This window comes from Notolepis coatsorum, assembly GCF_963971535.1.
Source record: "Notolepis coatsorum genome assembly, chromosome: 18".
Classification (NCBI taxonomy): Eukaryota; Metazoa; Chordata; class Actinopteri; order Aulopiformes; family Paralepididae; genus Notolepis; species Notolepis coatsorum.
Genome location: NC_140182.1, coordinates 58,345,808 through 58,364,395, shown reverse-complemented (window position 1 = coordinate 58,364,395; position 18,588 = coordinate 58,345,808). Strand labels below are relative to the sequence as shown.

At 44.4% G+C, this 18,588-nt stretch overlaps 1 protein-coding gene across 1 annotated transcript in view; it reads right to left on the bottom strand.

Annotated features, from left to right (window-relative positions):
• The window catches only part of tspan9a (tetraspanin 9a), a 421,126-nt gene that overhangs the window by 79,770 nt on the left and 322,768 nt on the right, over positions 1-18,588 (bottom strand). The window contains 1 exon segment of the mRNA XM_084334274.1: positions 1,966-2,045. Coding sequence (XP_084190400.1) covers positions 1,966-2,028 — 63 coding nt within the window. The 5' untranslated portion in view covers positions 2,029-2,045.

Genomic DNA, 18,588 nt, shown 5'->3' with positions numbered 1-18,588 from the left:
AAGCGAGCTAAAGCGATGGAATACAATAGATTCAGATTCAGATGTATTGTCACGTGATTCATATGCTGTTGCAGCATAGAGGAGTGAAATTATTTTGTTCTGGGCTCCTCGGCCTTTGCAGCATCATCATCAATAAAGTAGGACAAAAAAAGAAAGCAATAAAAAGAGAGTGTGTGCGAGAGCAAGGGCGAGAGATAAATAGAGAGGGAGATAGATAGGGGGAAAGGGAGAGAAATAGATAGGGAGAGACGGACCGGCGACAGACAGAGAGAGAGAGAGGAGTATTACAAGTGTGTGCTCTCCTTGTATGTATAATCAATGCTGAATAAAGCCCACACCTCTTCCTTTGATGTGCTCCACTTAGCACAGGCTCACAGCACAGTGACACGGGGGGCTGGGGGAGGTAGAGACCCCCCCCCCCAACACACACACTGATTGGGATGTTTTTGCGCTTAATGCTTCGCTGCTTCCACACAAAAGGCATTGGTTCCCATAGACAGTAAGACCCGATAATCCACTGTGTCAATATTCAGGGGGGGAGGGGGAGGGGGGGGGGGGGTGGGGGGGGGGGGCGCCCATGCAGGGGCAAACAACAAGCCGTCCCAAAGCTGGACAGGTGTCCCAGGGTGATTACAGCTGAATATAGTGTGGAGAGTTGAGAGCGTATTATCTGATTTCTGCTCCGAAATTATCCACATTTTCACCCTCATTTGTTTTGATTTCACTGCTAATGCTTACTGGTTTTGGACACAATTGCACATACTGTATACAGTATATGAATTATTTTAAAAAATATATATATATATATACGGTATGTGAAAAAAAGGAATCATCATCACACTATCGCAAATCAGTATTCACAGCTGGAGTGCACAGGGATCAGGGGCGCCCCGATTTGTACAAGTACACTGTAAAAAAAACTATGTTTTTTTAACGGGAAATTCACTGTATTATTTACAGATTACTTTTGTTTTTCTACTTTAAGTGTAAATGCCATAAGAATACAGTAAATTACCTTTTATCAAAACATTAACCATTAAATACAGGTTGTAATCTGTAAATGTATTTGATTTTACTGTAATTTGACAGTAAGTATTTGGCAACCATTGATGCCAGACATTTACCAGCTTTTTTTCTTACAGTGTACAAATCAGGTCAAGACTCTCACTGTGGCTCCACCAAAAAATTTTACGGGTGCAATCCTAATGGCTGCTCATTAAAAATGCCCTTACTGCATACAGTGTGTGTTGCTCCTCACTGTCCACATGTAATGGCATGCTGTCTTTGACTTATACAACATGCGTAACATTTCATCCCTGTGTTAGCCATAAATCAGGACACACTGTAAAGCCATCTGAATGAGCAGCCCCAGTGAACCCCACACAACACACACACACACACACACACACACACACACACACACACACACACACAACACAACACACACACACCACACACACACACACACACACCACACACACACACACACACACACACGCACTGCACATGCGTGCGCAGATGCACACCACGCACACACATGCGCCACATGGCGCAACACCGCTGACTCGATGACCAACCAGGAATAGCAAATGTGCGAAATGAAACAGCATGTGTGAGCGTCCCCTCTGATGTAATAATCAGAAACACGATGACGACACGAACAACACATCACCTTGACACACGGTAATGGTTCATAATTGCGGCCCGCCGGGGCTCAGCCCGCCGCGCAGACTTCTTTAAAAGGTAATCAACGCTCCTTCGTCAGCCTCGACGCGGAGCACGTTGAGGTGGGCCAGAGCCGGCGTGAACCCACAGCCGGGGGTCGGCTGTTAGGCCCATGTGGCATAATTAGAGAGAGTGAGAGAGAGAGAGAGAGAGAGAGAGAGAGGAGAGAGAGAGAGAGAGAGAGAGAGAGAGAGAGAGAGCGAGAGAGAGAGATAGTAACACAGTAATGAGTCCACTTACCCAGAAGATGAGGTTGAATAGGAACATCATATACTTCAAGCAGCAGAGGCAGCCTCTCGCCATGTTGCACTTCTTGAACTCTAAAAGGAACACAAAGGATAGATCCAGGTAAAAGACCAACGTATTTGCTGCTCTTGGGCGCACTGCCGTACTTCGCCGTGCCCTTGTCTCCGGCACCGGCGTCAGCCGCCGGCGTTGCCGTTGTCGTCCCGGTCTGTGCCTGGGCCACTGCCGCCAGCGGGGCCCCGTGGAGGCCGTAGAACGCGCCTGCGGTGAAGTCCGCGGCCCCCCGAACGGGCGGCCAGACGTGGAGGCGCGGGCAAGATTGGAGTCGCGGCTGTCCACGGACGGGCTGCGGTGGATGGCTGACTCCTCACTGCTGTGACTTCTCCATGCTCTGGGGCGGACACTGCTGCTGCGGGGCTCCCTGACGCACAGTCTACATAGTCTCAAAGATCAGCGGACAGAGCGACCCGCTCCCCCTCCCACCAAAAGTCTCTCCACACTCTGTGACTGAAACACAGATTCTCCCGTCTACACACAGCCCGACACACACACACACACACACACAGCCCAGGTGAACCCGGTCGGTCAGATAGCAGGGTGCTCCAAAGTGGAGGCAAAGGAGGACCGCACTGCCTTAGACGGCTGCAATTGTGTCTTCCGCTCGCTGCTGTTCCTGTGCTCGTAGTCCTGAATTAGCTATGCAGGAGGGGGTCCTGTGAGCCAGCATTACCCCAGCCTCGCGACAGGGCTCGTCCTTATCTGAGAGTAACTTCCGTGTGCCCCTGTGTCCTATCATGTACGTCTCCCGGTCCTCCGCGGCGCTGCACTATCCCAGGGTATCAGACCCCCCCTGAATCTCCCCAGCTGCTCCACTTCCACATTCCCCCTGCTGACCTCAGCACTGATTCTCCGGAGGCCGGAGGAGGCGTGAGAACACACACACTTGCCCCCCAAAGCTGGTAACTTTTCTCCTTATATTCCTCTCCTGTATCCCTCCTCTTCTCTCCTCATCTGTGGCGTCTCAGCCCCTCTGCACTCCAACGTGCTCTGATACGCTCCTCTCCCCTCTCTCTCTCTCTCTCTCTCTCTCTCTCTCTCTCTCTCTCCTCTCTCAGTGCGCCGGTCTTCTCTACAGTGCCATTCTGCGCTCAGCGGCTCAGTTCCCCTCTGCTCTGCTTTCTCAATCGCAGCACCGTGGTTGGCAGCCGCAGCTAACGGGCATTCCCTATCCCCCCCGTCTAGAGTCCAGCACCCCCCTCGGTCTCTCTCATCTCTCTCTCTCTCTCTCTCTCTCTCTCTCTCTCTCTCTCTCTCTCTCTCTCTTCTCTCTCTCTCTCTCTCTCTCTCTCTCTCTCTCTCTCTCTCTCTCTCTCTCTCTTCCACTCTCTCTCATCAGCCCCCTCCCCACTGCTGAGCAAACAGCCAATGCAGCAGCTGCAGCCAGAGCTAAGCTCCTCCACTCCCACAGTGTCTTTAATAAGCCCATCATTACACCGGCTTTGACTCTACAAGTTCAGCAAATTTCAGCAGCACTCTCTCTGAACGTCGGGGGTCTCTGGGAACCATTCAGGGATCAAACAATCGGAAGGCTAAGGGACGGGGGTCTTGGTGGTGGACGGGCTGCAGGAGAGAAGGGACATCATATTAATAATATCAATCAGTGTGTGACAGGGAGCTTTTGCTGTCTGTCTGGAGGAGATACCAACCCCGCCACACACTAGGAGAAGTGACTCCGGCTGATATTTGAATCACGTTTCTTTTTGTTTTTGTTTGTTTAATCACTACATGCTGCTATTTTTACATGTTAATTAACTCTTGTGCTATTTATTTTCTATTATTGAATCCTAGCTTTTGACACCAGAGCGCCGTCACCGGAGCGATTATTATTGCCTTCATGGATACCACTATAGATTTCCCTCTTCATAGTCCAAATTTCAATATAAAATAAAGAAAAAATTTAATACAATCAACACCAGCCAAAAAAAGGGGCAGGGGCTCAAGCCCCCCCTTGGACCCTATCTGTGCACGTGCCTGGCAAAAGACATGCCCTGGTGACCAGGTGGGTGTTGTGCTTGAAAACAAGGTCTTCAGACATTTCTTCTTTCTTAAGCGCTCGCTTATCTGATTCATATGGAACATCTTCTCCTGGGAGTCTTTTGTGTTCAGGTCTTAAGCACATTTTCTCAAGTCCTTCACGACTCTAAGGGGCAGCTCTACCGAGGACGCTGCTCTGCTGCAGGAAGCATGGGTGTCGGGGACAAATTCCAAATCACATTTCACTCAAGGTTTAATTAGCATTAACAATGGTTCTGTTTAGGGATGTTCGATATTGGCTTTTTTACCGATATCCGATATACCGATATTGTCCAACTCTTAATTTCCGATACTGATATCAACCGATACCGATATAAGCTGGGTTTCCCCCCCCCCCCCCAATTTTTTTTATAATTTCAGGTAATTAACATTACATATCTCGTGTTATGGAATTCACACAACATTATGCATACTTTTCACAATACATAAAATAAGAATTTGTTCTTACTTGCTTGCCTGGGTAAATAAAGGTTAAATAAATGTAAAAATTGCCAATATCGGACATACATCCCTAGTTATGTTCCTCCGCGGCACTGATAGGTCACAATAATTAACCCAAAACTACAACCCGCAATACTGTTAATTTAGCCTGAACAAAAAAAAAGAACTTCCTTATATGTATTAATTCGTATTAGTAATTTCTGGGTCCTGTACAGTCAACCTGAGTTAACTATAGCTGAACATTCAAAAGTGCAACATCTACCAATCTGTATCGATCAGAATCTTCAATATTCTACATTCTCGGAGTAATTGAAAGAAATTTGTATTAGTTCCAAAGTCAAAAACCTAAAAGGTAGAAAGGTAGTACACACACACACATACAAACACATAATACACACACATGCATACAAACACATATACACACATACATACACACACAGACACACACACACGCATACAACCACATACACAAACACGCATACAAACACATAATACACACAGCCATACACACACAGACACACACACGCATACAAACACATATATACAAATAAATCAAAATAAAAAAATATATACACACACACGCATACAAACACATTAATTACACACACACACGCATACAAACATACAAATACACACGCATACAAACACACATATATTTATACACAAACACACACACACACACTATCCCATCTCTCTTTCTCTCGTGCCCCTTCCTCATCTCTCTCACCCCCCCCTCTCTCTCTCTCACACACGCACGCACGCACGCACACACACACACACACACACACACACACACACACACACACACACACACACACACACACACACACACACACACACACACACACACACACACACACACACACACACACACACACACACACACACACACACACACACACACACACACACACACACACACACACACACACACACACACACATTTCAGGACAGAGTTTCATTTTCACCTCTTTATGTTGGCCATGATGTCAACATGTTAAAGTGTCCAGTAGTGCACATAGCCCTTCATCAGAGCACAATAACATATTTTATTACTGTTTGCCACATTTACTACAGACTGCGACGGGACCGATAGGGAGCCTGATACGTTATATTACCCCGTGTTGGATATCTGTCAGATAATCCGAGATCATCCTCGGCTCACTCTAAATCACTGTCACATTTCCTCTGGCAAACCTCTGAAGTTTCCTTTAGCCGAAGATATCCGCCATTTCCAGTCTCCGTCGTTCTTTCTCCCCAGACCGCCGTGCGTTTGTATGCGTGTCTCAGCGCATTCGACTCTAATGATGCTTTAATGCCTGCGTCGTCGCCAGCGGCAGGGCCATGTGATTAAAGTGGCCGTGAGCAGCTGTGAGATGTTATCAATCCACCCTCGTCTGTGTGGTTTTCAGACGTGACCGTCAGATCCCTCCCATTGGAAAACATCAGGCCCTTAACTCTTAATTCGATACGACGTGCGTCAGTGTGGGGCCCCCAGCTCCGAGAGGTACATGCATTGGTCAGAGCTTGGCGGGGCCCCATGGCTCTGTGTGTGACACGGTCACCCTGAAGGACAACATCCACACCCCCGAGCCCGGAGCGAATCCATCCATCCATCGATTCAACGGAGAGGGACGGCAGCTCTGTGGAGTCCCCTCGTCAGGCTCTGGGGGCAAAGGGGGGCAGAGCGGCATACAGGAGAGGAGATAACCGGGAGCCAGGGTGAGGTCTACGGAGGATGACAAATAGAAGCACGGGGGAGTGAAGATGAGTCTGAACTAAAATGTAGCACATAGCCAGCCAGTGCGCGCCCACCCGCCTGGGGTTAAGACGGCTAGGGACGCGATTGTAATTCTAACATTTTCCGTGATGGTGAGTAAATCTGGCAGCTCATTGGACATATGTTGCAGAGGCACACTAGACACTAGTCACATAGTGACTCACCCAGAGTTCCCCTGACAACCCATCGCAATACATCTCACAAGACACAACGCAGTGCTTAACCAGCAACCTATGTCCTCGATGCTTAACCATCAACCTGTGTCCTCGATGCTTAACCAGCAACCTGTGTCCTCGATGCTTAACCAGCAACCTGTGTCCTCGATGCTTAACCAGCAACATGTGTCCTCGATGCTTAACCAGCAACATGTGTCCTCAATGCTTAACCAGCAACCTATGTCCTCGATGCTTAACCAGCAACCTGTGTCCTCGATGCTTAACCAGCAACCTGTGTCCTTGATGCTTAACCAGCAACCTATGTCCTCAATGCTTAACCAGCAACCTGTGTCCTCAATGCTTAACCAGCAACCTGTGTCCTCAATGCTTAACCAGCAACATGTGTCATCGATGCTTAACCAGCAACCTATGTCCTCGATGCTTAACCAGCAACCTGTGTCATCGATGCTTAACCAGCAACCTGTGTCATCGATGCTTAACCAGCAACCTGTGTCCTCGATGCTTAACCAGCAACCTATGTCCTCGATGCTTAACCAGCAACATGTGTCCTTGATGCTTAACCAGCAACCTGTGTCCTCGATGCTTAACCAGCAACCTGTGTCCTCGATGCTTAACCAGCAACATGTGTCCTCAATGCTTAACCAGCAACATATGTCCTCGGTGCTTAACCAGCAACCTGTGTCCTCGATGCTTAACCAGCAACCTGTGTCATCGATGCTTAACCAGCAACCTATGTCCTCAATGCTTAACCAGCAACCTGTGTCCTCGATGCTTAACCAGCAACATGTGTCCTCGATGCTTAACCAGCAACCTATGTCCTCGATGCTTAACCAGCAACCTGTGTCCTCGATGCTTAACCAGCAACCTGTGTCCTTGATGCTTAACCAGCAACCTATGTCCTCAATGCTTAACCAGCAACCTGTGTCCTCAATGCTTAACCAGCAACCTGTGTCCTCGATGCTTAACCAGCAACATGTGTCATCGATGCTTAACCAGCAACCTATGTCCTCGATGCTTAACCAGCAACCTGTGTCATCGATGCTTAACCAGCAACCTGTGTCATCGATGCTTAACCAGCAACCTGTGTCCTCGATGCTTAACCAGCAACCTATGTCCTCGATGCTTAACCAGCAACATGTGTCCTTGATGCTTAACCAGCAACCTGTGTCCTCGATGCTTAACCAGCAACCTGTGTCCTCGATGCTTAACCAGCAACATGTGTCCTCAATGCTTAACCAGCAACATATGTCCTCGGTGCTTAACCAGCAACCTGTGTCCTCGATGCTTAACCAGCAACCTGTGTCATCGATGCTTAACCAGCAACCTATGTCCTCAATGCTTAACCAGCAACCTGTGTCCTCGATGCTTAACCAGCAACCTGTGTCCTCAATGCTTAACCAGCAACATGTGTCCTCGATGCTTAACCAGCAACCTGTGTCCTCAATGCTTAACCAGCAACCTATGTCCTCGATGCTTAACCAGCAACCTGTGTCCTCGATGCTTAACCATCAACCTGTGTCCTCAATGCTTAACCAGCAACATATGTCCTCGATGCTTAACCAGCAACCTGTGTCCTCGATGCTTAACCAGCAACCTGTGTCCTCGGTGCTTAACCAGCTAACCTGTGTCCTCGATGCTTAACCAGGAACCTGTGTCATCGGTGCTTAACCAGCAACCTATGTACAAAAGAAGGAGACTGCTGCATGAGTCAGGAGTTTGTGGTGTACTGTAAGGTGCTCCTTGGGGATAGACTCCCTGGAGAAAACAAATGGGAAAAAACTAAACGCTTTACTCTAAACCTTCTGTGGTGTGGTAGTGAAAGCGCTTTACAATGGTGCCCGTCGTTGTACAGAACTCTATTAAAATAACTATGTACTGGTATGTGGTCTAAACAGTAAGGGTATGATGGCTCGCAGGAATGGTAGGAGGTGACAGGATAGTTCTAAACGAATGTATTACTCTTACAAATAGGCTGGTACAAGTGCACATGGAAATACTGCATGAAAAGCCATTTCAAGTTTCAAGTTCAAGTTTCTTTAATAGTTGTCATACAGAAGTACAGAATACTTTTATACAAAATGCTTCTTACTGTTACGCTCCAGAGACTGTGCTAGACAAGATAATTATGAAATAAAATAAAGTAGCATGTAAAAAGAAGTAAAAATAGAGGTCCCAGTGTTCAGTATAGACATATGTACAATGTTCGATGCAGACTAGAAGTAACTGAGTTACCATACAATATACAATATACTATGCAATATACTAATATACAATACTATATAGTGAAAAGCAGAAATGGGATGAGGTACAATTTAGGTACAATTTACAGTAAGGTGTACGAGTTGTAGTGCAAATCCTTTACCAATCAATATAAAGTGTGTTTAGGTGATCTAAAGTGTGGAGAGTGGGTGCTGCAGTGTGTTGTTTGTTTAAAGTGAGTGTGTGCATGTGGATGTGTGTGCTGTGTGCATTTGATGGTTGTTGCATAGTGTTTATTGTTCGTTGAGCAGCCTGATGGCCTGGGGATATAAGCTTCTTCTGAGTCATTTCATGGAATGATTAGCCCTATGCCAAGATTATACAAAGGGTGGCCTGTGTAGTTTGTCTGGAGTGGTGCATTTTAGCATTATAATACAGAGCTGTAGCCTAATACGATATACAGTAATCATCCCCCAGGATATGCCACAAGAGATAATTGCATCAGATCCTTAGCGGGTAATTCTAAAATGTTTGGAGTATAACAGGTAAGATTTTAGAAAGAGCAGAAGTGTAGCACAAACCTGCGCCAAATCTAGGCCTACATTTTGGAAATCTATTTATACAGTATGACTGTAAGCTACAGTACCATTTGTATGCCCACATATAACTAAACCAAATCCACAAACACCTTTGACACAAGTGAATAAAAAAAATACTAGAAGGGCATCTTTGTAGCCTAGTCATCAGACCATATGCTGTGGTGATGAGGAAAATAGTACAAATATTCAAAGTATCTGAGATACTATAGTATGTTTCACTGAGTTCACATTCTGTTGTGTTATCCCATATGGTGCAAGGAGCAAACCTACTAAGTGCACATGGCTGATTATTCGGCAAGCGCAAAGCACAGCAGAGCGTGAGTCAGCTGTTGGCATATTGCACATTTGCGCATCAATGAGGATGCATCTGGCTGTTTATGCCTGCGTTCTGCTTTATGTCATATGGAACAAATCTAGATATCTCATGATTATCTCATGTAAATCTTGATTGTTTTGTTGCCTAATTGAATTTGAGAAATGTTGAGACATCTGTTTTTGGTGGAATAAAACCTATTTTTAAATAAAAAAACTAAAACATTTTCTTTTACTAAAATGTTTGGTTGTTGCATGAGCATTATTTTTGTACGTATGGATCTGAAAGTCAATCACCGTTTGACAAAGTCCTTTCATTTAGCATGAAACAGTCTTACCGAAGATACTTCAATACTGGATATTCAAATATGGAAGAGACGGCAGTGCTCCTGTCTGCAGATCAGTGTAATGGGCAACGTCCTCAGAGCCAACAGGAAGTTGGTGTTAGGGGTCTATGTATAAGGTCCACTATACAGCCAGCCATAGGTGACCACAGTCATATAATTACTTCCTTCATATGAAACAGAACGACAATGTACAAAGAAAAAAGATTCAATCAAAACAAAGGCATATGTACAATCAGAAAAAAGGTAAGATAAGGGCGCTCCTGTCTCTTCCATCCTGGGATGGTCTGTATTTGAAGTTTCCTGCAAAAGGAGTAAGGACTGTTTCAAGTCGAACACCTAGTCCCTTGCATTGAAATAAAGCTGTCTGGAGCGTACTGGCGAAACACAGTCTTATCAGATGTTCAGATCTTATGTTATAGCTGTTAGTCATATATTTAGATATTATTCCAAAACAAATCACCATGGGAGTCGAACCAACAATGATTGTGGTTGAGGTGAGACTAGACTAAGACACACCCACCCTGATACAAACACAGCAATACTATTGTATGTTTTAACGTGTAATGGTTATGGTTCAGATAGAAAGTTAAGGTTAGGGTTAGGGTTAAAGTTATGCTGCTGCTCCCAGCAGTTGGAACACGGTGGAAAATACTTGGAACAATTGATCCCCCTCACTACTTTTAAGGAATCTATCAGAGTTGTTTACAGACACCTGCAACTGTCACCCAGCCGTTTAACTGTCATTTGACTGTTCTGCTTCATGTATGCAATTTTACTTGGTTGTTTGATGTGTGTTTTAATTAGTTCCCTTACCTCTGTGATGTATGCACTATCTGTCTCTTTTCTATTTATGTAACTATTATTATTTATCTCCCCCGGCTCTCCTCCCTCCTCACTGTTGCAACGACCAGGACTCGTACCGTCAGGGATGACAGACCAAGCCGGAATTGAACCCGGGTCTCTGTGGTGGTAGGCGAGTGTGATTATATTCTGTTACTACTAATACTACTGTTGTACTTATCAACAGTTATAGGAACACCGCTTCTATTTCTACCATAATGATCTCACCGGGAATGTGCGTCGGAATAGAAATGCTCTCATTTTATTCGAATTGCATTCAACGCAGAAAGATAATTAATCTAGCCATCTAGCTGGAGTTTGACAGTTGCTTACATAAAGAAAAGCAGCATGGAGCTCCTATACACAAGCTATTCACATATAAAAGAAATAATGTGTGTTCTTCCTTATGACAATGATTTCATTATGCTGCTGTTAGGCTATACAGAAAGGAATTGCTTCTCCACGCGAGTAGCCTATTTCCCTCCTGTCATTCAAACTCTGGCTGTTTATTTTGTGTATTGCACTGGTTTCACGCTCCTGAAGGTTTTCCAATATCCTATTCGTACAATTTTCATTGTGCTATATGTTGAAAAAAGCCTCCCGACTGGAAATGGCAATGATTGAAATTCCGGCGTCATGTAGGCTATGCTAATAAATAATAATAATAATAATAATAATAATAATAATAATAATAATAATAATAATAATAATAATAATAATAATAATAATAATAATAATAATAATAATAGCTTGGTGTGTTTCGTGAAACCCAAGGATGCCTTGCAAAGCAACAAAAAGACAAATAAAACACAAGCAGAAGGAATAATAATTGCAAGGATGGACAGGGAGACGACTAGAGGCCATAGGCCTTCGTGAACAGGTGGGTTGTCAGGGCTGACTTAAAAAAAGTCCAAATATGTAGCAGGTCTCTCTTCCCCAAGAGACAAACATGCACTCGTTTTTGGATGTTGGTGCCATTGTGCAGACTGGGTAGCTGGAGAACACTGTGTCCTGACAGAAAACCCATTGGTTTTATGTCTCATCATATTTGGGAGAGAGAAAGGCCACTTATTTAAATTGCAGGGAAGGAAAGAAAATGCTGTTTCATACAATTTAGACTACAATCCTTTAGTTTTTTCACCCTTGATGTCTGGGCCCTATTCCCCGTACCTGGTTCAACTAAGTCGATCAAGAGTCCCATTATCCAGATTCAATTAACCCGATGTTTGAAGCCGGGATTTTCCTGTTCCTCGAAGGTGGATTCAGTCTCGTTAACTCGAACCAGACTTGAGACCCAGGATAAGTGCGCGCGGCCGCTTCAGTTGAAAAGCCAGCACGTATCGATAGCAGAGATCCTGATTTTCTAACGGCATTGATTGATTAATTGATTTAAAACTTTATTAACAGATTGCAGTATGGCTCAATCGCCTCGCCGACAAGTTAAATGCGTTATCTATAGGCTAATTTTAAGTCCCTCATTACCTCAATCAATCAGATTATATTTCTTTAAACTTGCCTGCTGGCAGTAGGTTTATGGATTGAATAATCAAATGAGATCTTGCTAGCGAAAATAATTAGTTACACTGTTATACAGAATAAGGATACGGCTCTCTTACCCATTGATTGATGTATGGTGGATCTTTTACTTATCTGCACTGTGGTGTAACGGTTTCTGCTTTTGACTTTCACGCAGACGGCCCGGGTTCGAATCCTAGTCTTTTCCTTCTTTTTGCAATGTAGGAATAATTCAATTTGGTGCACGTTGAGAGCTATATAAAGAATGACATCCTCAATGCATGTAGATTTATAATATTTTAACTTAAAACTAGGCTACTTTTGCGTATAATCATTAATATTATATTCCAAAAAATTATATTGGAAACACGGGGTTTCGAACACCGGTCGCCCGGTTGCCAGGATTGAGCACTACCGCTGCGCCACTGTGCCAGATGGGATAGATTCATTGTTTATCCATTAATGGACGAGAGACCCGTGTTTAGAATATTTTTTCTTTTGAATGAAGTTTTATCTCTTTATTCTCAAATGCATTAATGTGACGTCAACGGCTCATTCAATTTCTCAAATCCGTCAAACAGCGCATCTCATCAGACATTTTAATCCCAGTTACAATATCACACAAAATCCACAATCCACGCATAGACACTTCAATTTTATGCTTGAATGAAACACAATCCGGGCGCTCCGTTAAGCAAATCTACAGCGGAGAATAAATGAAACTAATCAGAGCCAAACGGCCGATAGGTTTCATTCATTAAAAATATCCCCGCGGGATTCACATTTGCAATGCGCCGTTATTAAAATAACCACATGCAGCGTGTATCGCGACTCCGAGCGCCGTATATGACGTGCATTATTTTATTTAGGACAAAGTAAATCTATAGGCTCAATATGATTTATTGTCAGCATTTAGTTCTATTATTATACATTTCAAAAGCCCCCTCTAGGAAAACGAAGCACATAAACGTAATTCAGAATGGTATAATGCAGATCCTAGACTGTGAGAATCATTTCAGGAAGCGAGCTGTCATTTCTTTGCGGGGGCGTGGCCATGGTTCATCCGGCTAACTGAAGTTAACCCGGCTCCCGACCAGGCTCAAACTTTTTGATCTGTTGTCATGGTGATTTAGACAATCGAGTGTCGGGGAATGGGAAGGTCCGGCTTAAGTCAGGCTTGACCGGAAATTATCCGGCTAACTCAGTTATCCAGGTACGGGGAACGGGGCCCTGGTAAGATAAGATATTCCTTTATTGATCGCCTTGGTACTGACCCATAGTATTTTCATGATGAGGAAGGGATGTGTTTTGCCCTATATAATATGGCGCAATTCGACACATTATATATTATATTCACAAGTATATACTACATCATTTTGGACTAAACAAAGTTGTTCTTTATTTAAAATCGGTGATAAAATTACTAGATATAATTTGAACCAGCAGTGATTATGTCCATTTATGCCCAGGAATCACAGTTTCCATTGGCACACTTCGAGATTCATCTTTGCTGTAGTCACAGCAAAGGTGGCCGGTGGACATTGCAAAATAAATGCTTACGTGTTGCACACGTTGATCTAATGTGACATAACAAACTATGTCCCCTAAAGATATGCTGCAAGTTTGGTTAAAATGTATGTAGTAACAAAAACAGCGGATATGGACCTCTATAGCTGTTGGCCAAAACACTTCTCCCAGTGTTTTAAGCTAGGCTAGTGGTCCGTATCCGCTTCCTTTAATTTGTGCTAAGCTAGGGTAGTTTACAGCCAGATAGCTTTCTACTTAACACACAGAGCGGATATTGGTATCTATCTTCTCAAGCACTGTAAGCATGTTTCTCATAATGTTGGTGTATTCCTTTAACTTCTGGTACAATATATAATAGATCCGATGAAGGGCTTGGTCTAGAGTAAAGGTTACAGGGTCACCAATATAGGTTTCTTCCTCTGTGTGTCCTGAATGTGCATAGTGAATTTTCTGACTGTACATCTAACGGGTCAAGATATACACTCATTAGAAAGTCAAAGGTTTGGCCCGATAGTGGTGCTAGAGGAAAGAGGTCAATCAATAGGTCTCATCCTCCCGGGGGGCCTGAATGTTTGTGGAAAATTGTATGGTAATCTAGTCATCATCTTTCCGGTTTGCTGCCCGATGCCGCCTGGCACCTGAGGGAAGGTCACAGTATCATGAAATCAAATTAGCCGTTCTCAGCCAGTTACCGTGACAGTGATGGTTCGAGTTAACATCAATTAGCACGGCCACGTAGCACAGTGAACACCGTGTTGACAACAATACATCAACACAATATATCAGGACAGCTGATCATCAGACATGGGCGATATCGTTACGCAACCTACGCCATTTTAACATGTTTAACACTTTGAGTGCCAGCCACGGCATAATTCGTTATTTCATGCCAACCGTTGAGTGCCAGAAACGAGATATGCCGTTTTTTTATCGTTATTCTTTTTATTAGCTATTTCCATTCATATTTCATCAATCTAGCCTCACGTTACCACTGGGACTCTCTCTCTCAGCTCGGATTGGGAAAATACCGCCCCCTACAGTCCCCCGGATGGTAATGCACCCTTTAGATTGGATTGAATGAAAACACATGGGGAAAAGAAAGTCCGGATTCCACATTTTACTTCTCAGGCATGTAACCGGAGACGATCCCAGTCATCGTCCACCGTCAGGACAGCGTGGAATATGTCTTTCGACCACCCAGCGTTGGATCAATAAACGCGATCGATATTTGGAATGGCGATCAGGAATTGGAATAATCTTTTTGGAGAACATCTGATCTGAGGTAAGGAATCTATTTTTACCAGTATTGGGATAATCAGAGCTGTTTTCACCTATATATCAACGTGTCTCATATGTGTGTGTGTGGCTGTGAGTGTGTGTAGCTGATGGGGATGGGTACCGAATTCGGTACTTTTAGAGTACCGAACCGAAACACGTCGGTACTAGTACTACCGAGTATCGATTCAAGTGAGATACCAAAAAAAATATATATATATATTTTACATTTTTTTTTACCTTTTTTCTTTTTATGTCAACGTTCACACGCACAATATATGCTTACCTAGGATTTGACTTGATTCAACAACAAAGCAGTCGGAGCAAATGGCAAGCCGAAAACGGTAAAAAAAATTAAAAATAAAAATAAAAAATTTAATTCATTAAACAATATATATATATTTTTTTTGCAGTCAGGCCACTGAACTTAGAAGCAGGCCAGGCCAGTGTTTCTAGTTGCAGCAGTGCAATAATTAGATAACCTAAGTGGGGAACAACCAGGAGATCACTGCAACTCACACAAGTTGGAGAACTATCTCTCTCTTGCTCTCACACACACACAAAGGGAGCCGCATGTGATTGGTGGAGGCGGGACCCTTACAAAAAACAAAAAATCCATCAAAATCAGTGTTGTTGCTAATCATTGACACATGCTAGCCTGTAATAACCCCTCCAGATAAATCTACTTTGCATTCGATATATTGCAAATATATGCCATCACACACTGGCATTTAAATGGTTAGTGTTACGAAGGATCAGATTAAACCGAATATATATATTTATTTATTGATATATATTGCATAGTATTTGTATATCGTTTGATATCCCCTGTATATTCCTTGTACATATACACGGAATATCACTTTAGCCCAGACCATAATAGTTCATTCTCCTATTGGACAGCGGTCCACCGGCGCCAGGGACCGGCCTCCGGAGCCAGGTTCAAAGTCACCGTCAAGATGTGTCTGGACATGCCCGGTCTTGCCCAGGGATACGCGACAGAAGTGAGAGTGGAACTAGTTTTGTTCACCGTGCGTATAAATACGGCGCAGGTGAATGTAGAAGCCCCTTACCTCCGTACCCTTCGTCCTTAGTATGTTACCGATAAGTTGAAGCCTCACCCACGATACAACGTGCGGTGAAGTATGGCCTGTTTGGCCTCAGAATAGAGCATCGAGACCGCGTGCGAATTAATAACTGAATTGTCAGAGTTTGGCGCTATACCGTCGAGTGCGACATATTTCTATTAAGTCTTTAATAGTCTATTTGTGTATAGTGTATCGTGCGGTTAGAATTCTACAGTGACTAGCATCTCCAACGCTTCCTCGTATTAGCTAGAGTTCTTATCCAGGCTGGGCCGACCACATGGCGCTTTCACCCGAGGAGACCTAGACGAGAGCCGTATGGACATGTACACTGGATTAATCTACCCGACGACTACATAGCCCTTTGCGGCTGGAATATATTTGCTTTGGTCCTGTGATTTATGGAGCGGAGAACCAGCCAACGCTGCACGTGTTGGATTTACCCCGAGAGGAGTCAAGTCGAGTCTGCGCCCAGAGAGCCTGGGGCCGACTAGCTTTCTTCCCTGTGGAGCTACAGTCTACAAGAGAACCAAGCTGTATTCGTCTGTGGATCAAGAGGCTACTGCACCGGCTTCTGTACCTGAAGTCTCCCTAGTCATCGTTGACCAGACGTCCTACTACCGACAGATCTTCTACCCCCCCTGCTGGCTTACAACCAGTGGGAACCCCTTCCAGTATCTTCCGCTATATTACTAGTGCACCATAGATATAATTCCCTAAGATTCAGGTTGTATAATTACCTCCTGCGTAACCAGAGAATGGACATTCGTTATTGATTTGCCTACGCATACTCCTTTGCCTTACAAGTGCATTCAAAGAATAATGTAAAGTATCCTATGTACCTTTTGCTCCATTAAATACTTGATTAATACCTTTGACTGGAACCGATTTCATTGTGGGAAGTGTTCATCATATTCATATATCGTGTACTGTATGGCCAGTAATTAAAGTACATAAAGCGGTAGTGGTTTAATGATACCATACTTATCAATACAGTCAGGGAATTGTACCCCTCAGTTACAGTTAGAATTATAAAATGAATATGTGGTGTTATGATCAGGGCTGACATTGAATAAAATATTGTATTTTTTTCAATCTGACATTAAAAAAAACTGAAAATCCATCAGTGTTGTTGCTAATCATACATATTGGGGCTATATTTTGCACTATATTTCCTGGCCTGAATGATTTCCCCAGTCTGGCCATGGTTAAAAGCCTCCAATGCTTATTAGTGTGTGTGCGTTTGAACGTTTGCATGTTTCAACCATACATGTCCATTTATAAAAAATTAAAAAATTATAATATATATTTATTTTATTTGACCTCCTATAATAGTGGGGGTCACGGCTATCTGACACCGTTATTTCGGGGGTCGCGGCCTGAACACTTTGGGAACCCCTGCTCTAAAGCAGCATTTTTTCACTTCAAGATTTCAAGCTGTTTTGGGCTGGGCTCCGCCCATACTCGCAAATCGCTTTGAGTGACAGTCACCCACAGTCTGCACTGGCAGACAGAGAGAGACATAGAGAGATAGAAGGGGATACTAATTAATTTAGCCGCAGGGGGGCATAACCCCAGGGGACAATGCATTGGTAACTTGTTTCAAATGACAATATATACCCCTGTGAATATTATTGCACGGATCGGAATACATGTGGGAGTGTGCGTGTGCGCTATGATATTTTGCAAAAGGTTGATGTGACGCGAGTGCCAACGGGGAGAGAGTGGAGAGCGAGTGGGCAGGAGGGGGGGGGGGGGAGGGATGGAGAGGGAGGGAGGGATGCAGAGATTTTTGCGCACGCTCCCGACTGCGTGTGTGTTTCCCCACGCGCGCATGGTCGGGAGTGTGTGTGGGGTGCTCCGTGTCCCTCTCTCTCTCTCTCTCACTCTCTGTCTCTCTCTCTCTCCCTCTCTAGTCACAGTCTGTGTCCCGACTGCATGTCTGTTTCCCCGCACGCGCACAGTCGGGAGTGTGTGTAAGATGCTCCGTGTCCCTCTCTCTCCCTCTCTATCTCTCTCTCGCTCGTCACAGTCTGTGTCCCGACTGCGTGTGTGTGTTTCCCCGCATGCGCATGGTCGGGAGTGTGTGTAAGATGCTCCGTATCTTTCTCTCTCTCTCTCTCTCTCTCTCTCTCTCGCTCGCTCATTCTCTGCTCTCTCTGTCGGCACCCGCACCATGTCAACCCGTTTGAGGAAGTGTCAGTATTTCGTCTCACTCTGTTGTTGAGCGAATGGTTGAGTGCGCTACAACCATAGAGGGGGCGCTAGTTATGCAGATCAGCTCCTTGCTACGTAGGATAGCGAGTCAAATCAGAATGGCTTAGTTCACTGAGGGAGGATCTTGTCTCAACTGAATTGGAGCAATCCGCCAAAATGAGAATTAGAGACACAGACCCCATTGATACAAACCCCCATTGCTAGAAAACA